Below are 22,683 nucleotides of genomic sequence, written 5' to 3' on the forward strand. Positions count from 1 at the left end.
TGACAAAAACAGACTGGAGTTCATTTTCCTGCAGAGAAAAACCTGCTAATTACTGAAGCAGGCATGATGTTTTAGAAAAAAAACAAACACTGGATACAAACAGAATGAGTCAAGGCTGGGACACAGTAGCAGAAAGGCAACAGAAGCTGGTTTAGTGGGTACAAATCAATATAAGAATAGAAATACCTCATTATGTGTAAAATTATGTTATCATAATTCTTATATTGATTTTGTTCCATTAAAGAAAAGCTTATAATACAAACATTTTACATAATGTTAATGTTTTCCATTTTCATTCAGTTAAGAAACCAACATTGGCTTGAATTTAACACAGAGTGAAACAAATGAAAGTTTTCATCAGGAGTTTTTGTGAAAAAATAACAGCAGATGTAAATTTGATGGCAAGAGAAAGGAAGCAGGAAAGAAAAGAGACTTTTTCGGCTGTAGACTCAAAGCCACCAATTTTCCTTTACTACTACTTAATAGTTCTTGTTTTCTTTGAAGCCACAAGACTTTTAAGGGTTTGCAGTACATCTGGGATCTCTGATTTCAAACGGCTAATGAAGAACAGTAACAGTGTGTAAGCCGATAGGGGACTAAATGACAATGATAATGGACACTGGCTTTATGATTTGATACATACAGTAGGTACCATATTTGTTTTTTGCACAGATGGAAAGGATTGGCATTTCATTTTCAAAGTCATACCTGTCTAGTGACATGTAAATGTAAATCCAACAAGGGCGCTGTTTCGCTAATAGCATTTAAATATTGTACACTGTACAGCAGGTTAAGCTGCTGAAAATTTAATTGTCATACCACTTTCACCTTTTTTCAAATGGTTAGAAAATTGCATTTTAAATGTAATGTTGAGACTTAAATTTAGCCTGCATCAATGCAAAATCAGATTACATTGTTGATATTGCATTTGAATTTACAAATTTGAATGAACATTTTAATATTGTAGTGTGTGACTTTGGAAATTAGCCGTCAAAAAGCCATTTGCATTAATTTTCAAATCTGATAATAAAACATCCATGTATTATGTAAAAATGAAAATTGGATTATTGCCTTTTCATTTTTATATAACACAGATATGTAAACATTTTTAATGGGAATGTGGAATTACATTTTTATCTTCCAGTTTACATTATGATTTGAATACAGTCCCTTATGGGACTCCATATGTCGTGTTTATGTAAAGTTTCGAAAGATAGCTCGTGTTTACTCACAGGAATCTTTTGTCATGTTGTGAAACATGTTGACTTACCTGCTGAGAGTGAGATGAGAAGCTCAATATCATGTCTATCTGCACCATATGAAAGAAGAGAAACAGCCAGCTGTCACTGTGGTAGTCTTTATGTTAATTAACTATGGTGAGTTTAGCAAACACTGTTTGTTTACGACAGCTGAGCAGAGCTGTCTCTTTCCCCTGTTTAAAGTCCCTCTGCTGAGCAAACCAGCTAATGGACGTACCTTCACATTCAACAGTGGTATCAGTAAGTATATTTTGTTGCCGTATGACACAGTTGTTTGATGTTTTTACTATTTACGGTCTTTATGCTAAGCTGAGCTAACTGGTTGCTGGCTCCAGCTGGTATGTTAAACTGTTCCTCTAATAATGAGTGATTCGTGAGAAATGATTCTGCCATCATTAAATATGAAGGTCTCTCAGTATGAAAGTATGACTGCCTCAGGTACCCATGGATGAATGACACAGAAACTGGTGGCTCACGTCTGTAGGAGAGCACAAATATCACCCCGACGATGGTAATTTCACAGGAATAATGACTAATGACTAATATAATAATGTAGTGTAAAAGCAGGTGTATTAATGCTGGCCCGTTAGAACAAACCTGAGAGTCATGGTAAAGGTTAGATATATTATAGGTGTGTGTGTACATATATCTATATAGATATAGATATAATATATATGTGCATGTATGTATATTATAATTTTTTATTGGCTTTTAGCGAGTACTAAATTGTGAGCTGAGCGTGTCAGGGGTCAGGGGGTCATATCGTAAGGCTGTGAACTTTCCGAGTATAGAAGCTTTTCATATGTCAGCTTAAAACTGTGGGGAAAGAGAGCAGGAGACTGACATGCAGTTAAGACCAGGCTGGCAGGGAATTCAACTGCTGACTGCATGTGTACCCATGCGGTGTGCACCATGACCACTTGATGGTTGTCCCCTTAGTAAACATTTTTGACCACCCGGTGTCACTAGAGATGATCACAAAACTCAAGTCATCTTAATTCTCTGCAGCTCATTATTGTCGGTACAAAATTAATGAAAACCTGCCAATCCATTGATGTGACGCTGTCATCTTTACATACTTAAACAGAACAAACCAAGGGATAAATGGAACCTTGCACTTACAGTTTTCTGTGTGTTTTATGAATTCATTTTACCAAGCAGAGCAAAAAGAAATATACTGATATAGATTCAAGAGGGGGCGAACAAAATGGCACTACAGACCATTTTTCTTTATAATTAACCAAACAAAAGTAGAGGCCAACTCCTGGAGGCCGCCCACTATGTGTGTCAGCAGCAGCTGCATCATGGAGCTGGAGGGCGTTGTGGCTGGATGTGGGTGGGTAATGGCTGATATTATTCATATTTTCCAACTTATCTGCTTACATCAAGCTGCTGCAGTCTGCAGACACAGCACGCTTAATGGGAGCTGACCCTGTTTAATGACCACAGCCGGTGGATCCTCTAACGAAAACAGAGAGCCACCGTCCTCACAAAAGACCTTCTGCGTCTCATTTTCTCAAGCGGTTATAAATGCTAACGAGGAAAATATTTTTGAAAAGGGCAGCACAGGAAGTGGTGCTGCTCATTGTTAGAAATCGAGACATATTTAAATTAGCCCTGCACATATTTCAGACATTTTTAAGTCACACCAAATGGACTGGACATAGCATGACACCAGATGACATTTGAGAAGGGGCATTTAATTCCACAGGGAGAGACATCCAAGTAAGTGCACTTTTATTTTTAGTACACTTTCTGTGAACAGACATAACCTTGGACAAAACTGAGGGGGATTGACAGAGAGAAAAAGAGAGGAGGAAATAGGTGACAAGCTTCAAGGAACAGAGGTGGAAGGTGATGGCAGGAGGGAAAAGGGAAAGAAGAAGGCCAGGAAAAGATGAATTGATTTTGTAAAGAGCTCAAAAACACATTCCCAATTGAGTGATTCAACGAGTTGGCTCACAGTCAGCGTGGTGGAGCTGGTGCGACAGCTGGCCAGAAGAATATGAAAGAGTCTCCTATACACCTCCTTCTTTCCCTGAAATCGTACTTCAAAACAATTCCTTTGAAGGGTGGAGCAACAATGACATAGCAGTTTATGACTGCCGCACTACGGCATTAATAAACAATACTCACAGTACGTGGTGACTACATTTTTAAGCAGCAGAGACGAGACTGTAGCAGCACCTGCTCAACGAGATGTTCCTCTCTGAGACGTGGAACCATCTCATCAGAAAATGTTCTTCGATAATATAAAACAGGATGAAGAATAGTTCAACTGAAATCATGCAATGCATAAGTTATTCAAATTACATACAAAGTTTTGACAAGAGAAAAAAAGCCATACTATGAGAGATACATGCTCATTTTTAAACCCATGTGTAGTTACAGATTACAGGTAAGTGTCATAGCAAGTGCAACAAAGGTTTGAATTCCCACACTCAATGTGTTAGCACATCCAGACAGACATGGCAAAGACGTCTTTTCTTTCTAGATGTTCGTCAGAAAACAGCACAAAATGACTGTGCTCACAGCCAATGTGTCACAAATCCATAAACACAGACATATCCACAGTGTAAAAAGCCCAGCGAGCTCAGAGTCAGGGAGTCAAATGTATGTAAGGAACAACAACCATCAGACACACAACGCGGTATGTAGCACACACACTAAGAGACAGCGGAGAGTTTCAGAGACAGAGCCTGAAACACCACAGTGTTTATACCATCTGACAGCCAGGGGTTTGAGTGAAGCTGCACTGGGCCAAATCTTTGTCTAGAAGTGCACCTGTCGCCATGAAGCTGGGAAACAAAGGTGTGTTTGAGTTTTCTGAATTACAGTAAGTCATGTCCGATGTACGTATCTAGTGTGAAACTCATTAAAATGTATAAGATTTATAAAATTATTAAGGTGGTATCTGATACTTAGATTTATAATCGAATATCTGCAAAATAGTGACGTTCCCATCAGCCTTGGTTGAAATTTCTGTTCTGTGCTGATAAGCATGATGACACTAAATCAAGGTGAGCGTGGAAAATATTGTGGGTTATAGTTCAACGATCTAAGCGCACGGTCTAAAGCTCATGGCTGAGGTGCATTTAGCGTGCTTTCAAATTCACTTATAGTTTAATGGCAGAAAATCTGAGAGTAAAGTAAGGCGCATGGTTCAGAGCGGAGTTACTCTCGCTCAACTAAACATAGCTGTGTTGTGGGTGTTACATGAATTAAACCAAGTACAGTGTCATCTCCCATTCCCTTTAAAAGGTCATGTGCACCTGCCTGATTTGATAAGTAGTAGGAAAGAACGCTTCTCTGCAGAGGAAACAGATCTATTCGTGCACAAGCAGACTGATGTGCAAAATAATAATCATTTTTAATCTTTTACATATTCATGCCCTGCTTCATATTCCTGTGCGCCCATCCATCAATGTAGGCGTACAATATTATCTTAATAATGTGCCCCTTAAAAAAACATAAAAATAGTTTGTCATTGACTTAAGATCAGGTTTTTTGTTGGTCATTCGCTTTCAGTTTTCTTAAGATACCAACGGGCCAATAATGCGCCTGACCACATCCCATTTTAAGACCAATAACACGCTTGTGAAGTGGGTGCAAGTACATTTAAACCACGTAGGCGCCGGATGAGAAAATGCCAGCTGCATTGGTCTGAAACTGGAAAAGATGCTGGCCTTGCGCTTGCTGCTGATTTGTGCCATGTGTAGGATAAAGCTGTGTGTGCATGTAAGCATTTAGTTTTGCTTCTCAGAGCCACTAGCATGGGTGTAGACTCTAATTTGTTAGACATCAACAATTTTACAAAAATAAGCTTCATTTGTAAACAATATGTTTAATGAGTGTTCTGTAGGCTTTTACTGTCAGTTCCACTATATCACTGTTCAGTGTGAGCATATGTCATTGAACATGCGCTTGCTAATTATTCATGTAATCATTAATGGTCTTATCAAGTCATCTTTCATCTAAAATGAAAATGTATCAATTTAATTATACTTTCATCATTTCTGTTCATATTTTTGGATTTTATGAGTCATATATGTAGGACATGTTCTTAGAGTAAAAGAAGGGGCAAAGCAAAACTTTACAAAATGTAAAACTTTTGCCAGCATGGGTATGAGTGAGCGCCACAGGGGATTTATACCTGCAGATGATGCATTTTTCTATCATAATACATAACTTCGGTATAATGTTGTCCTTCAGATTCTGAATTTCACCTGTTTCCCGTTGGGGTGGTGCATAAGGGCAAAGTTGCCCGGTGCAGCTTTCAGAGCACCACTAAACAGCCATCTCATCGCCTAAGCAGTCCGCCAGACTGTCTGCATTCAGCACATTTAAGAGTCGAGCGCCGCTGTCAGCCCCCATCCCCTCCCCCTGCCCCCAGCTGTCCCGGTCATCGCTCTCATCCGTGTTTGATTCGTACTCGGATCCGATCCCGGACTCCCTGAAACGAAGTAGCTCCAGGGCACCAAGGACCTGCTCGCCCAGCGGCGAGCCTTCATCCGGGGCGCCGTCACTGGGAGTCTCCCCCGGATCCAGGCCCTGCTCCTGGCTGTCGGGCCCGCGGGGGGAGAAGCGGAAGCACTCCAGCCGGACTCCGCTCCCGCGGAGCCCCAGAGGGATGGTGTCGGGGCCCGTGGTGCCAGGAGAGCCGGGTCCAGGCAGGGCGGGGATCCAAGCACTGTCTCCAATCTGGAGCTGGGACTGAGCTGCTAATGGGCCTGTAGATGAAGAAGAAGGCGTGAGGGGTTCAGGGGACACGCTGGGGGGCTTGGCGCGGAAAGTGATCTCCAGAAGACTGTCCTGGGAGCCCACTAAGGACGAGTAACAGAGACATGAGCAGAAAGAATAAGAGACAGATATATAGGAAGAAACAAAACAATTTATTTTATATCATTTAAACAAAAATACAAGACATACAGAATAAAAAGAGCAAAACAGATGAGATAGAGTGGGATGACGTCTGTGCTGAAAGGATTTGATAATTCATGACTATATGGGAGCGTGTTGCCAGTGGCACTGGCTTAATGCAGGGAGGGGAGAACAGAGAGCAGTATTGAATCCTCTGAGAGGGCTGCCATGGGATAATTAATTGCATGCCAGAAGTGGATGAGAAAAAAGAGCCATGAGAACAGGATGGAAGAAAGGAAAGGCAGGAAATAAACTGATTTGAGAAAAGAGATGTAGGGAAAAGGAGGCTTTTATGACAGGAATTATCAGGGGAGAAAACATCGGAGCAGAGTAAGATTAAAGGCAGTGACACAAACTAAAATATGCACTATAAAGGAGGAAGGAAGCGGAGTGTTCAGTCAAGAATAAAAGCTGATGTCTACTCACTAGATGTTAACTGGCCGGCGGCTTTGAGCTCTAGCTCCTGGATCTGTTTGACCAGCAGTGAAATATGTTGCAGCAGGTCTGTGTTCTGCTGCAGCAGCCTCTGCACTCTGGCCTGGGCTTCAGCCCGCGCACACGCCTCCACCGACAGCTGCTCCTGGAGCACATGCACCTGAACACACCGCCACAAACACAAACATCATTGAGATCACACATAAACAGGTTGCCAGCAGGAACAAGTGTGTGCAAACCTCCGGAAAAAAATTATTCACATCAAATTTTGAGTCAGAAAGAAGCAGCAGGGAGCCAAATCTGGTGAGGAGGTGTGGTAGGGAGCGACGATTATGTTGTTGCACGCGAGAAATCTGTCTGTTTTCAACGCGTTGTAAGCGGGCGCACTGTCATGTTGGAGAATTCAAGTGCCATCGTGCCACAGTTTAGGTCGTTTGCAATGAATGTTTTCTTTTGGATGTCTCGAAATGTCATAGTAATACTCTGTGTTGACAGTCTGACCCGGCGGGACAAATTCATGTTGCACAACCCCGCGAATGTCAAAGAAAACCCACACGGTTGTGCTCCTAACCTGACGCGCCTTCTTCAGTCATCAACAGGAAAATTCTGCCCCTCTGTAACGCAAATGCCCCTCAAAACACCGCCTGGCTCATTGTTTCATGACCGTGGATTTTCGGAAGCATTTTAAGGGTCTGTGTTGCTGATTTCCCAAGTTTTAAACAAAATTGTACGTGTGCTCTCTCCTCAAGTTTCAGGTACCAATGGTCACAAAAACCTGAGTAATTCAGGTGATGATGCTGATCCAGCAATGTAGCTTGAAATACTTATGAAAGGTACTTTTTCCTCCTTATCGCCATGCATTGCTCTGCTGCGCTACATCACAAACAACAGGAGCAGACTCAGAACTTTTTGATCCACGCTCGTATACAGTTTGTCTCTTTTGGATGTGTAATTGGAGTTGTAGTTCTGACTGTTAATTTTGAAGGCTTTGCACTTAAATTGAGCAAATCGAAAATACTGTGTGCAACCAATCCTGCCATAGGAGTTTCACCATAAACAGAAGAGAAGAAAAGGAAAATAAAAAGTCTTAGATGGTGTTTCAAAGAACAAAAAATATGATCAGGACCTGAGCTGAAGCTGCCAGCGCTTGCTGCTCCTGCTGCTGCAGCTGTTTCTGAAGGAGCTGGACCTGGTGCTCAGCAGAGCGGGGCGCCTCGGCTGCAGACTGACCCGACACAGAGGCTCCGAGGATGGGAGAGCTCAGCAGAAGAGAGGGGTCATCAGATACCTACAGCGGAGACAACGGTAAATCAGGCACTACTGAATCTCACAACATATAAAAGTCACAGTAAAGTTGGATATTTCTTCATGGATTTTAAAGCACTTTGTTCAGTCCAGTTCGAATATTTGTCATTACAATTTTTTTTTTTTTTTAAAGCTTGGCACACAATTGTAGACTAGTTTCACCAACCTACACCTTAGTCTACACCTTCTGACCAAGTAAATCCACTAAAAAACACATCTAATGATCCACTCAATAAGTCCAACTGCGGGTGGATGGATTGCTGCCAAACAACAAAAATCTCATATATTTCCATATTAAATAAAGTAAACATAAGAGTACATATGTCTGTGGATGAGCTGCACAGTCGACAGAATTAGATATAAAGTACTGGGTAGTATAACCAACAATCCTAAATGATGGAGGAATAGTGGAAAGAAAAACATCAGAAAGCCTGTATGTGTCAAAACATGTCTACAGAAGTGGTTTATAAGCTGACAGACTCTCTCTGCCTGTCTGAGCTCCTCGTGGAGGGAAATGCAAAGAGAAGCTGCGCTGGCGGCGATGAGTCCTCCTGTTTTCATCCTGACGGAAAAATCCACGCACGCATTCTTAGATATCGTCAGCGCTTGATGTTCAGGCGCTTCTAGAAGGAGTTTTGTGGCAAACTCTTAAAATGTAGGCATGTGGTGGGCCTGACGTTTCACAGCTCCGTGCTACTGAAGTGGAGGTTGGAAGAGTGGAGTGTGGTTAGTTTCTGAGGAGGAGGAGGGAGAGAGAGATGAATGCAATATCTACCATGTCAAGTGACATAAATAAAGAAAATATCAAAGTGGCAACTGTATCTCTTAAGAAATGAAGATCAATAAACTTTGTGGTTGCTCTTTTGATGGAGAATTTGGTATTGCTGGCTGCTTCTGTGATAGACCTCTAGTTGAATTAGTGTAAAGAGAAGAACTCGGTCTTTGAATTTTAAGGCCTGAAACTGAAACATGACATTCGCTGATGTTTTAGACCTTCAAAGCATTCCTGCTGCCACTGTACAAGTTAAGGATAGAAATCTTTTTAAGTTTTCAGTCAGAAAAAACACCCACACTACGATTACTGTTGGAGCAACATTTAGTATTCACGTTTCAGATGATGTGATGAATTTAAGTCCAATATTCAACCTCATTTTAGCTCAGGTTTGCTGTTCACCAACTAGTGAGACAAAAATGTGATTTCTTAAGCTGGTAAAGATGTTGGATTTTGGACAGCTGTTGGTAGCTGCCAGTTTTTAGTGCTTTTTTAAAAAAATTTTTTTTTTACTGTAAACTAACCTGGCTCCACCAGACTATGGCTCACAGCTTCAGTTTTCTTCAGTCTCAGCCACTCTGAAGGGCAGATCAGTCAGTGACTAGTGCGGGTGGGTAAGTACGATGTCAGAGACGAGCGTTATTAGTTGTAGCAGTGGTAGAGGTTTATTTCAGTTAAACCTACAGTGCAGAACTTGTATCACCCCCTTATGGCAGTACATGTAATAGCTACATAGCCTAATACAAATATTTTACAAATACCAGCTTGCCCAAGAGCATAATACAACATCTGTGTCTGCTCAGTCCGTCTCTTCTTTGAGCACTCTTCAACCAGGTAAAGCTACACCACTGACTACCTGTGTTTGTGTTTGTCATTTCGTTGACATTGACCCTTCGTCTGAATGCTGAAGTTCTTTAGGAACATCCACTCCAAAAAACCTTTGGACACCTTATTGTTTTTTCTGCCACACTTTAAGCTGCTGCAGCCTGTTCTTTACTGTCACTGCTGTTGCATCTGTTTCCCCCCTTCAGCTCTGAAAAACAATATTGCCAGGTGACGTAAAATGCATCTCTACTGGTGCCAGCACTGAAATCTGTCAATCAGATAATACATTTAAAAGCTCAGTATACTGAAATAAAGAGAGACTTATCGGTTGGTAAAATGCTTAATCAGCATTGTGAGCTTATTTTCATGTAAAAGTCCTGCACTCTAGCTTTAAAGAGCCACTTTGAGAATCCACAACACCAGCAAGATAAATCATACTGTATTACATCAAAGAAATATCCTATAGGGATATACAAACAACAAACAGAATAGCATCATTTAATGTAATTGAGAAGTTGGGGCTTTAATGTTGATTCAATAAGTGAATCTATAAATAGATCTATAGATTGAATGTACGGGCTGCCGCTGGGCTGCATGACTCACAATTATGTTACAGTGGGATGAGCAGCCATGAAGGACACGACTTATATGCCTTATCCGAGAAGGGAGATCAATACGGTGGGTTCTCTCATCATTGATACTTGACTGCGAAGGACACTTGACCTTCAAATTACCCAAAGGAGTGAAAAAAAGTGCACGTGAAACCTGACCGTATGAAATGCTGCTGTTTCATTGTGGCAGAAGAAATAATGAAAATATCAACCTCATTTCTTTGGGAGATAAGCATATAATTAAATGCAATAACCAGCCAATTCAAACCCATTAACACCTCGCCAGATCAACACCGGTTTTCTCTCTCGAGTAATAAAGCTGATGGTGCCTCAGAGACCTGGTGGGAAAATGAGCAGACAAACAGCTTGTTCGACAGCGCAGGATTAGCAGAGCAGCACTACAAAACCTTGCTGTGATTTCATCAATAAACCATGTCGTCCAGTCAATATTAAAGCGCCTCATGAAGCATTTCTTTCAGGCGGTCGCTCACTATACTGTTCATCCCTCAGAGCTGGTTTCTGATCTTCATTTGAGTTTTAGGAGGACAAACTTTTTTGGAATTGGAAGCCTCTCAAAAGTTATTGATTAACATGACATTTCTGCCTTTAAGATATATTTTTTTACATATGCTCTGTCAGAATATGTCCTGTTTATCCTCTTCTATAAAAATTAAGATTATGTCAAGGCAACAGGAACAAAGATAATCTAACAACTGATTATGTGTGACTACTGTATTAAGTTTAAGTTGTTTAAGGAGGTTTTTTTTTTTTAAAGCTTTAACTAAGACTTGATTAACTGATTAGTTCTTGAAATATCCTTGCAAATTATTCTGAAGGTTGATTTAATTTTTTACTTTCAGATTTAAAAAACAAATTTGTGTCAAAATTTGTGTGGCGAACACATCCTAACCTTTAGTCCCAAGTATAAGTAAATCTTTAAAAACACTGTGCGTTACCCACAATGCAACATGATACCATTTTTCATTAGAGGGTTTCTATCTGATAAAAACCCATGTCTTTCAAACTCCACAACCCCAGTTTGTAAAGCAGACTTGCTCGGATAAGTGTGTATTCTCAATGCCTGAGTTGCGACATCACAATGACGTCATTAGGGTCATTTTCCAAAACTTTGGAAAGATCCATCCAGAGCCACTGAAGTATTATACAGTAGAACTATACCAGTACTTATCATGACATTGCCTTTACCCGCCATGTGTATATTGCATCTTGTGTATAACTTTGCATTAATTTCTGAAGATGTGCGTAACTAACGCTCCATACAGATGCAGGATGCGCGAGGCAGCCATCACGCGCACGCAAACGCATACTTTAAAGCACAAATGTCTACAGCCTGTGAGTCAAATATTCACTGTTTGTTTCTCATATTGATCTTTTTTTTTTTTTTTTTCTAGAGTTTTATGTTTGTTTATTTTTAGCTTGTGGACAGCACAAAACATGCAGGGTGCAAAGACTTTGGTAAATTGTGAAGGGCATTTATCATAATTTTCAGACACTTTCTGAATCGAATTGATTAACGTAGAAAATAAATGGCATTTTATTAATAGTGAAAAACATTTTTTTGCAGCCCTTTATTTTTTTTTGCTTCTGTGTCATGCAGAGCGGTGCAATAAGCATCCATAAATCATTCTTAACAGAGCTCCCATCATCTCTGCAAGGTTTCTACAGCCTCCTGTATTGTGGTGCGGAACAAAATAACAGTTCTTTGTGTGAGCAGCACTGAAATGAGGAAGGACAACTTCGATACTCTACCTTCCCGTCATTACAGAGGGCCTCGTCCTTTTTGCTCTTCTCCAGGTCTGATGAAGAGACGCACTCAATGCTCTCCTCTGTAGTGGCTTCAAGGTCCGTCTCCTCCGACAACGTGAACCTCTTCTTTGCTACAGAGAGACCAGATGCATGGGAGGGATTTTTCATGCTTTGTGCTTTATAGTTTACAACATATCTGGAGGCAGAAGCAGCAGTCGCATCAGCGGGCCAAAAGAAAACTGGCAGAGGCCCACACAAGAAAAGCCTTTTATCAGCGGCTCGCACAACTCACCAAAAATATTTTTTAAGCTTCAGTGTTGCAAAAACTGGTGGAGGATAATGACATGTTTTCTCTGAGAGGTGTGCTTAGTTGCCACTGTTTGTTTCTGCAGGCACTTCAAAGTTTTTTTGTTTGTGTGAAATGAGAGGGTAAAAGAGGAGAGAGGAGAGAAGGAGACCTGGGAGTTTGTGTGAGATTTAGACTTATAATGTGAGTGTGACAGAAGGAGGATCAGAAGGGGAGAGACAGTGGGAAGGAGATTGGTTTTGTAGATGCAGTTTTGTGTGTGTGTGTGTGTGTGTGTGTGTGTGTGTGTGTGTGTGTGTGTGCAGGTTTGAGTCACCTGGCACTGCCGCCGGCTCGTCCGCCTTCCCCTCCCCGTCCTCCTGTTCATCGCTTTTCTGCTGCTGGGTCAGCTGGTGACACACATCAAATGCCTGACCCACCGTCCGCACAATCCTCATGGCCTGAGACTGTGACGGAGCAGAAAGGTGTGTGTGTGTGTGTGTGTGTGTGTGTGTGTGTGTGTGTGTGTGTGTGTGTGTGTGTGTGTGTGTGTGTGTGTGTGTGTGTGTTGACGGTTTTGAAAGCAGGGGCAGAGAGAAGCAGCAGCATGAGCACAGCAAGGGAGGAGGCCAAAAAAAAAAAAGATGAAGGTACACAGCAGGGGAGAAAATGAGGCGCCAGAGGAGTTGCAGGAGAAGAAAAGTGGAGAGAAAGAGTGACAGCATGAGCATGTGTGCAAAGGTAGCGAGAAAAACGATGAAAAATAGAATCAGGGGGAGAATGGATGGTATGAATGGGAGGTGACAACAGAGGGAAACAGAAGCACAGATGGAGATTAAAAGCTGAAGATACTGCGAGCACTTTAGCTGCTTGTCCTTGCCTTCTTCTCTGTATACATTCTGCTGTCACAGGGATGCATTGGTCTATTTCAGAAGCAGGAAACTCTGATGGCAGAAGGAGCGAAGATAAAGTTTGTTACTGTAGGAGGTTCGGTAGATGCGTCAGCTTGGTATCATCAATCAGGGAAAGTTTCATTTGGATTAACGTGAAAATTTGTCACTTAAGTCGCATACGTGTTTCATATATTCATCCTGTTTTCTCAGAAGAAACATTTTCAGTAAAGGTTTGAATCCTGTTTGTGTGCAAAGATTTAAGGTATGATATGCTCCTTTGATGAGTCACATGCAGCCCTGATACACTAATGAAGGGTGAGAGACTGACTCATATACAGCAGGTACAGTGGATATAAAAAAAAAAACATCAGTGATGTTGTAGGAATAATTTGACATTTTGGGAAATATAATGATTTGCTTTGGGTGATATTTTTAGCCCGTAAAACCCACTTTTTCAAAGAAACAGCCTGACGAAGCTCACAGCTGGTTGGAGCTTCATATTCACAGACATGCGGGTGTGCGAGCTGACAGGATGAAGCGTGTAAGTGCATCTCCCAAAGAGTCTAACTATTCCTCCAAATTACACAAAAGCCTACAATCTACAAGGGTAACATTTCACTGTTTCTGAGTTGTCAGTTCGTCTGTATCAGTCCCGTTAACGTGATATCTCAGGAACGCCTGGAGGCAATTTCTTTAAACTTGGCACCAACTTTCACTTTGATTCAAGGATGAAAACTTAGAGTTTGGTGATTAAAGGTCGAAGGTCACTGTGTCCTCATAAAACATGTTTATGGCCATACTCAGGATTTAAGGCACTAATTAGGACAAAAGTTCACCCAAATGTCTAATAGAATAAAATGCAAAGAAACTTTTCTGGCCATTATTCAACACTATAACTCAGGAACAGAAGGAGAGGCTGTGACCATATTTAACATTTGGTTGGATACCAAATTGGTGACACTTATCTTGGGTGTTCACCCTGAAACTGTGCTGATTGTATATTCTGTGATGTCGGACTGAAGATGTGTAAAGCATCTATATTTTCTATCTTTGCGGCAAAATCCATATTTGGAGCATTGTCTGCTGTCATTCAGCTTTATTGGCCAAATGTGAATTATGAAGTAAGAATTACTTCAAAGTCTTCAGTACATATATGATATGAGTAGGGGTAGATATGAACGTAAACTGCAACTTGACTGGTGTATTTGACATTTTGTTTATTGTCCTATGTGATCGTAAAATGAATATCTCCGTGATTTGGGCTGTTGGTCAAAAAAAAAAAAATGTTTTGAAGATGTTACATTAGGATTTAGGAACATTAGGAATTGTAACGATTTTTTTATATTTTATATGCCAATTCATTAACTAAGAATGTAATGGGCAGATTGTTCAACAATTAAATTATACTTGTTGACACTCTTGTGTGCTATTTCAGTGAGGTTCAATACTGTTCTTACCTAAGTTAAATATTACATTTTGTTCTTGCATAAATGTGAATTGAACACACAGGCTTGAAAATTCAGTGTGGCCTTTGAGACAGCAGCACTTCCCTCATCAATTTCAAGGTTTTTCTTCTTTTTTTTCATCCTAAATCTGCTGGAATTAAACTTCATCCACCATGTCTGTCCTCAGTCTCACTAAAGGTGATGTTTTCCATATTGAACATCGGCAGAAGCTGCATCGAAATAAATGTATTGCCGTCTGCCTCCTCTGGAGGATTATTGTGCTTCAAGGCATTCAGTCAATATGTCAAGGTAACTCAATCTTGAATGTAGTTCAATCAAGAGAAATAGCTAAATAAAACAACAACAATAACATGAAGGAATGCAGTGGGGAAATTGATTATATTGCTCCATCAGTGCAGAATTTAATTTTGTTTTTAAGTTGTCGAGTTAAACTGCCAGGCCTCCCAGGGCCGAGCACAAAAGGCTGGGTCGACACACCAAGCTATGTGCTGTGCTGCAACATGCCATGATGAAAATAAATCAAATCTCCTCTTATCAGCTGGTCCATCTCCTCCTACTCAGCACACATGCTTGGTCTGCAACACCCTGATAAGGCTCCGCAGCCACAGGGGAGGCAGAGAGGCACCACTGGCTGTGTCCCTGACAATGTGGTGGGTGTTCGGTTCAGCTCTGGTGAAAATGTCTTTAAGTACAAAGTGAAAAAAAACCTTTTCTCTTCCCTTAGTATTCAGCTTCACTCAGTCACTGTCTGTCTGGTATCCATGGTGAAGGGACAGGAGTCAACCATGCTGATGCTCTGCCTTTGACATGGAGGAAAAATCAGCTTTGCTTGATATGCAGATACGTGGAGAAGAACATGTTTTTCATTTTTAGACGAGGAGGTATGACTATCACCTGAAATGGCCAGGTGTGTGTGGTCCAACAGGTCAATACATCACTGAGGCAACAGGCATCAATATTACAACCATGAGCTGCACAGCTGAAAATGAAACACACTGACAGACTTGCAGTATTCATATTTGTTTGCAGTCCACTTAAAGGATAACGCCACAGAAAATCTGTGCTGATGTTAAAGTCAACAAAATCCATGATGAGACGCAAACCAACAATGTGTTTGTCCGTCTCTGAATAGCTACTTCCAAACGTCCTATTGTTCAGCTTCGAGCACATTCAGTCCCACTCAAGGCAAACATTTTAAAGCAACAGACATTTTGGAAAAACATTCGCGGTGAAAGAGAAAAGGAAGATGAGAAGCTTGACAGAACACTCCCGTCTCTTTGTTAAATGTGAGTCCACAGCCGGCGGCCTGTCAACTTAGCACTGCACAAAGAATGGGAACAGGGCAAAGCAGCTGCCTGCAGCGTGAACCAAAACCCTCCCACAAGCAGCTCTGAAGTGCTTTGATTAACACATTGTGTCTTGTTTAATCCAAAAGAAACCTGAAGTGAAACCTCACAGTGGTGAGGGCTGATTAAACAAACAGGTGATGTCAGGCTGATTTGTTTACCTTTAAACTCTGATTCACACCTCTGACAATCATGGAGGTGTTCCAGATTCTGGCCTGGTCTGCCCCAGTGCTCTGAGTTTACAGACGTAATCAAAATAATACCGACTGGATCAGAGTCTCCCTAGAAGTTCAAGTTGTAAATATCATCCATATTTAATATTTATGACTTGAGATCCCGTAGTGTGAAAGGAACAACGAGGGGATACAGAGCAGAAACCTGCAATAGCCAATGAGAGCGAGCTGAAGCTTCACAAGATCAGAGCACAGAAACATTAATAAGAAACAGCTTCTTCATGGCAGTAAAAGATCAGAGAAAGTTAAAAAAAAAATGTCTACATTCCTAATGATCACAAGTTTCACTCTGTGTGCAAACAACAGTAACTGTAGCTTGTAGTAGTAACTTGCACTAGGCCACGTTTGAGACTAACAATTAAATTTTATTTGGAACTCACCTCCAGCTCGCACCGCAAAATGTATAAGACAAGCTGATTCTGTCCTCTTAGTCATGGTGTCATTCACAGTTTTGTTCTCCTATTTTGTTTTTAGGTGCAAAACATAGCACACACCTGTGCAAAGAACTGATCAATGGCACGCTGATGACAAAATGACATTTGATCACGCAAGTTTTTGTGTGATCTCAAGTCCCTGCAATCACTAGTCTGAATCGATTGGTGTGTCTGTTCTCATGATTGTAATATTAAGAATGAGTTAAATCTGCCATTATATCTGTGATCTCCCATGTTTTTAATACAGGTTATGATTTGAAAATCCTGTAGTGTGCACCAGGCAACAAGCTTGCTGAGTCCTCTTGTAGTTTTGTGCCTCACAGTTGCTGCTTCATGTTTAGAATACAGATATAAAAGTGGTATTGATTTTTACATCTGACTTTCAGCAAGAAAATCAACAAGTGTCCCAAAATGTCAGAATATTAGCTCACAAATACATCACCTTTTTAAAAAGATGAATAATTTACAACCCTGTCTCCTGGAGATTACAGTAGATCCCTGTCAATCTAATTATCAACAGCATATGCATTGAAAGAATAACTGTGAACAGATTACATGGTAAACATTATGAGGAAACATTTTTGGAAAGTTGCGGATAAATACATTCTGAATTTATCAGTAAAATATTCACTGTCAACACAAAATGTCTGCTCTTGCAGTACAATATTAACTTGTAGTGTCACCAGCATCACTCAACTTTTTTTATGGTTGTGTTGAGGCACTCACAGCACTTGGTTAAGGTTAGAGAAAGGTCATGTTCTGCTTTTATACATAAAAGTTCACTGTGACTTGACGCACAACGCTTTTATTTGCATTTAATCCAAAGTGTGTTTGTTGTCTGAGTCTGAACCCCCACCTGCTGACTCTGATGCAGTTCATAAAATGGGACGAGTCACTCGTTAAAAAACAAGATGTTGTCTTTGTAAACCAGCCAGCGACTACACAGCAAACGTAATAAAACTGAGAAAGCAATTTAGTTATACAGCAATGTCATATCGAGGAGAAAAAGCTGGTAATTTCCAAAATTATCTACTGGAACAAATGTAACTCAAATAGGAGCAGTCAGTGCTTCAATTAGTATTTACAGTCTTAAGTGTGATCAGTTCAAAATAAACTACAGTCTATGTTCATCCTAATGGAGGAAGATGTCACCCAGTGCAAAAGTTTTGCCTGTTCGAGATCAATTCATCTTTAGTTTATCAGAAGTTAAACTCACCTTCCTCTTCGACTTGAACACGTTGCACCGGAAGATGTTGCTCTGCCCGTCTCTCGCTATGTAACTGAAAATCTTTAAGTCTTGAGCATCATGGGAGACGTAAAAGATCCTGTGGAGACAAAATGATCCACACAATCAGACCAGTGGGGTTTTTGATTAGGATAATTAGGAGTTTGATTAAGTTGATTGGCTTCAGCATCATTATTTTTGATTGAATATAATAAAGCGGGCCCACCTGTAAATCGGATCCTGTGTCACCAAGATGGTGTTCTCATCCCACGACCAGCCTTTTCTCTGTTGCAGCGTAAAGACACATGGGTTCACAGTAAAAACAAACAATTCAAGGTGTAATATCCCAAAAACTGACCTTTTTCTTTTTGCGCAGGATCACTTTGACAAAATCTGTCGACACAACGATGTTCACTTTCTTTTTCTTGATGTTCTTCAGCTTGAATTCATACTGTGCAGAAGGAATGAATAATGTAAAATTAACATCCAAAGTTGGCAACACATTTTTTTTTTATCCAAAAATAAATCTAATTACTATGCTACATGGTGTGACTGGCTTTAAATACCAGATAATACTGCTGAGATGGATCTCTTCACACAAGATAAATTATGTATTGGAGAAGAGATAAGAAACCATGTAGACACGGGGGATATTTTTGCCGATCTTCTTCTCAGGGGAAATCTGAGATTGAGTAAACATTGAGAAACTGTCAGTTTCTGTTTCTCTGAGCTGTTTAAGCTTTCAAAGGCAGACTTCCCAGAGGGAGGCAGGCATGTGCGGGACACTTTCATCCCTCTGCATGATTAATACCGGAGTCTGTAGCCTCTGCCTCCACTGCAGGATCCGGCTCCAAATATCAGGGCTCGCGGAAGATCTAAGAACAACTGGGATTTATACGCAATAACTCGTCTGGCTTTCAAAACTTTAAAAGTCCAACATCAGATGATTAATTGATCAAATGAAGGTCTGTAAAATCACCCGTCTTTTTCGGCAGAGGAACTGTCACCCGCTCTGCACGACAGACTTGGATATTCTCTGTTATCTTTTCTTTGGTTTGCATAAAAATAACAACCCAGAGCTGTCTTTTGTTGTCAGCAGGACTGGAGCTGTCTTCTCACTCTTTTATTGACATTTCAGAATAAAAGAAATCAGGGAACATTATTATTACCAACCCTGGTGGCACTGGTGGAAAAAAAAATCCACAGCAGATTGTCTATATATATGTTTGTGTTGTGTGTCCTTGTCATATGCTCGCATGCAGCTAATCTGTCTTGTTGTTGTGTGGGAGTTTTCTTCCACATGCAGACTGGATTGTATCTGCTCAGGTGAAGGACACAGATCTCCTCTGTGTGTGTGTGTGTGTGTGTGTGTGTGTGTGTGTGTGTGTGTGTGTGTCCTATCCAGGCTAGCGCGGCCCCACATAAACTGGGACAAGAGGACCATCCATCACGGAACACGCTCCTGTCAGAGGGCAATGAAGTGGAACACAGGGGGTATTCATGCCACATTTTCATGCACATCAGCCTAATACTAACTCCGACTAACGTTGCCCCCGAGCAAAGTAACGCTACAGGTTGTGCCAGCTCACCTCCGGTGTTATCTGACAGGAGTTTTAAGAAAAGTTAGTTGAATATATAGAGTCTGTCTCCCTCCAAAAGCAGGGGCTCTTAATTACTGAGCAATCACGTGGCTCACAAACAACCCGACTCTTTTACAAACATGCTTTTATGTTTTCAGTTTTAATCTCCCCCATATTTACCATTATGTTCCTTATCATATTTGTATTATTTGTCTCTAAATGCATTGTCTCTTCTTTTATGTTGTGCTTCAAAGCCAGAAAAGCAGTTTGTAATCTCTGCTTTTCCATAAAACAAATACAAGTATTCAATAAACATTTGTTTGTTTAAGAACAGATGAAAAAAGGTACAATGCACGCCTTTAGCTAGCCAGGTCTTTAGATTAACTTGTGCATTGTGCAGGTTTCTTTTTCTGTGTTTAAACTGCTGTGTTAACCAGTGTCACTGATGCGGATGATCAGGATTAAGTCTTCCCTGGGTGTCACTGGGGATGTGGTCGACCTCCGAGTGACACAATAAACATGGTTGTAAGATTAGATTCAACAGATGACAAGCAGCTAAATCCTCCTCCTCCACCCTCTGCGTAACACTGCAGTGACGGGTAATGACGAGGCAGCGCAGTGTTTCCTGTGGCCTTGTCTGGTCTAAATGAAACGGAGGCTCTGAGGAATGCTGGCTTTTTCTAATAGTTCCACACACACAGTAAACCTGTTTGCCGCATCTCCCCTCAGCCAGAAAAATCCAAGCTGCCGTATGAATCCTATCGTGATTTAAAGTGCTCCTGACAGCCCACTGAATCTGCCCAGTGTGTAGTTTTACACGGACAGGTGATTTAAAGAAGATCAACTGAGCGTCGTGCACAAGGTGAAGCATAAAACACAGGAGAGAGGGACGTTCAATGTGCACACAACGACATCAGTCGCTGTTAATGTGTTGAAGCAGCGAATGTAACAGGGGGTCAAGTTCAGTGTCTGGTTCGGGGGAAGTCACACATTTGATGGTCTTACTCTGATTCTCCTCATTGCAGCGACTATCTCCATTCGGCTGCCCGGACGACCCACCTCGAGACTGCCAATGTACTGTGAAGTGTAAGAGACAGGTTTAAATATCAGCTGTTTGAAGGGATGAAGAGTCGACTACTATTTATGTGGGGAGTCCTGGCCTGGCACATTGTTTGTTTTTGACTGTACCAGCTTTGACGGCTTTTTTGTACATGATCTTTCTTTGAGCAGCTTCTTACACTCTTGATGTACACCTGAGTGGCCAGAATGTATTCACAATCAGCAAACATGGATGATTTTAGCTGCTCAGATTGGAGACTTTGCTGCCTTCCCTTGTTTTACGTTATATTAAATTGAATGTTTGCAATAGGACCATTGGTCAGACAAAATTAGACATCAATTACATTGGGAGCTAGTAAATTGGGATTGGGATTAATGGGGTTTTATAGAGCAAACTATTACACAGTCATAACTGACAATTACTTGAAAATTATTGCTCCCTGCAGCCTTATTACCCTCAGACTTATTTTACTGTCAGAAGTGTAAAACTTAAACTAACAAACATTTTAAAACTGTCATACAGTTACAGTGTTGTCAAAATGGAAATAAAGGCTGTCAGCATTCATTGCATATTGGTATCAATTAAAGCAACACTTTACCCACGTAACATCATAATATGTAATATGCAAGATATGTAAAAGTCACTCAAATTCAAAATGTATTTATTGTAATCTCTGAACACACAAACTAATGTATACAATTATGAAAACAAATGATATTTGTTAGAGGCTGTATCACCAGTAACCCTCAGTGTTTGACAGAGGTCTTCAAATCCTTCCAGTCACCCACAACATCCAAGCTACTATCTGTTCCAGAGGGTCCTTACCTTTGCCTCGAAACAGACCCCATGCTTAAACACCTCCTCGTTGTGCATGGGGATCCTCAAATCCTGCGCGTCATCCACTAAATTGTAGCCCGTTACTCCTGGCATCGCTTCAATGATCGCTCACTTGCTCGACACTTGTTTTACGGCAGCGCGAGAGACCTGCAGATCTGCGCATCTCCTCCGGCGCTTTTCTCTCCGCACTCTCATCGGAGAGACGCGTCACTCCGGAGGTCATGCGGGTTGAGCCGCCTCTGGTCGCCACCGATTGATTGGTTGATGGGCTCAATTAACGCACAGATCGGCGATCGGCGAGTGCACCTGCTGACACGTTTACTCAGGTCTGGTCGGAGGCACAGAAGCAGTGGCGCGCTGCCGCCGCCGGGGTCCCGATGACGCACGGATCTCAACACATGGCTGTTTTTTCCTCGAAGCAACGCGGAGTCAAAACCTGACCTTATTTACCGGAGTGAGCCATCAATATTGAGAAGCGGTGGGTGCTTATTAACCATCAAATAAGATGAAAGATGTGAGAGAGGAAGAGGGACTCTCCTTGTGTGGGCTCTATCAACAGCTGCAGTTGCTGTTTGGTTGTGACATCTAGTGGCATCACAGTGAACAAACACATGAATCCCCATCACAGTATTTTAGATTCCAGGAGCCCCCAGGGGTCCTTGAAGGGCTCTTTGTTCCCTCCTGTAAAATGAGAATACATATTACCAGTAATTTCACAGAAACAGATCCACCTACAGAAATAGACAACAAATGAGTCGGCCTAGTTTTAATAGCAAAAGAAAAAAGTGGAAGAAAGAAACATCAGCGATCCTGTAATTAGTTAACACAATGGCCAACACATTTCAACCTGTTGGAGCTCCATGACATCATAATGAGCTGTTAGATCTCCAAGTGCTGACATGGTGACAGCTTTGACCTTTATTTTCCCGGTAGCCACTCACAACAACCCTCCCCTTTGTAAGGAGCGAAATGATCATGAATCAGAGTGACAGTTTAGTGTAGAAAAAGATTTGAGTTTTTGTATCAGTACTGTGTAGACTTTACTTAATCTGCAGTTTCAGACAGCACACTTAGGTTTAATGAAGCACACCATACATTGCCTGGCTTTAGTCACAAAAGTGTGGCCCTTTTTTCTTTTGGACTTCTGTCCCTCTTTAAAGACAGTTTGGAAACAAATTAGACTGATATTGTTTCATATTTTGATTTATGCTTTAACACAGTTTTGATCACAAAAGGGGGCAACAGAAACAGGCTGTATACACATTATTATTATTATTTTAAAACACTTAGAATTGATATTTTTGTCATTAATGAATCAAATCAGTGTCAAAACAATGTGCCAATGTGAACAGGGGTGCTCGTACCAGTTATATGAAAAACCATCTGAATCTGCAGCTCTTCAGCTTTATAGACATTAACAGCTAAAATG

At 41.1% G+C, this 22,683-nt stretch overlaps 1 protein-coding gene across 2 annotated transcripts; it reads right to left on the reverse strand.

Moving 5' to 3' along the window:
* Positions 1-4,738: 4,738 nt before the first annotated feature.
* On the reverse strand, positions 4,739-21,783 carry LOC138207282 (carboxyl-terminal PDZ ligand of neuronal nitric oxide synthase protein-like). 2 transcript variants are annotated; one of them, XM_069164401.1, is made up of 10 exons: positions 21,243-21,783; positions 20,363-20,434; positions 18,136-18,228; positions 18,004-18,062; positions 17,769-17,877; positions 12,518-12,647; positions 11,898-12,025; positions 7,741-7,902; positions 6,606-6,774; positions 4,739-5,989 (listed from the first exon to the last, which is right to left on the reverse strand). In XM_069164401.1, exons 1-10 carry the CDS (start codon positions 21,345-21,347, stop codon positions 5,547-5,549), a joined length of 1,470 nt encoding a protein of 489 aa, XP_069020502.1. In that variant the 5' UTR covers positions 21,348-21,783; the 3' UTR covers positions 4,739-5,546. The 2 variants fall into 2 exon arrangements, with proteins under 2 accessions (XP_069020502.1, XP_069020501.1); XM_069164400.1 differs by having other exon boundaries at positions 4,739-6,082; positions 21,243-21,781.
* Positions 21,784-22,683: the final 900 nt, after the last annotated feature.

The sequence above is a fragment of the Embiotoca jacksoni genome, unplaced genomic scaffold (genome assembly GCF_022577435.1).
Source record: "Embiotoca jacksoni isolate LCO1_2020_lvr unplaced genomic scaffold, fEmbJac1.0.p SCAF_31, whole genome shotgun sequence".
In the NCBI taxonomy this organism is placed as follows: Eukaryota; Metazoa; Chordata; class Actinopteri; family Embiotocidae; genus Embiotoca; species Embiotoca jacksoni.

Excerpts from the sequence above, each read along its gene's own strand:
- LOC138207282 (XM_069164400.1), bottom strand. The coding sequence starts at position 21,347 with ATGCCAGGAGTAACGGGCTACAATTTAGTGGATGACGCGCAGGATTTG. Across the intron at positions 12,648-17,768 it reads TGTTCAAGTCGAAGAGGAAG|TCTCAGGCCATGAGGATTGT; the intron begins GTGAGTTTAACT and ends GCTCCGTCACAG. Across the intron at positions 6,775-7,740 it reads CGCTGGCAGCTTCAGCTCAG|GTGCATGTGCTCCAGGAGCA; the intron begins GTCCTGATCATA and ends CGGTGTGTTCAG.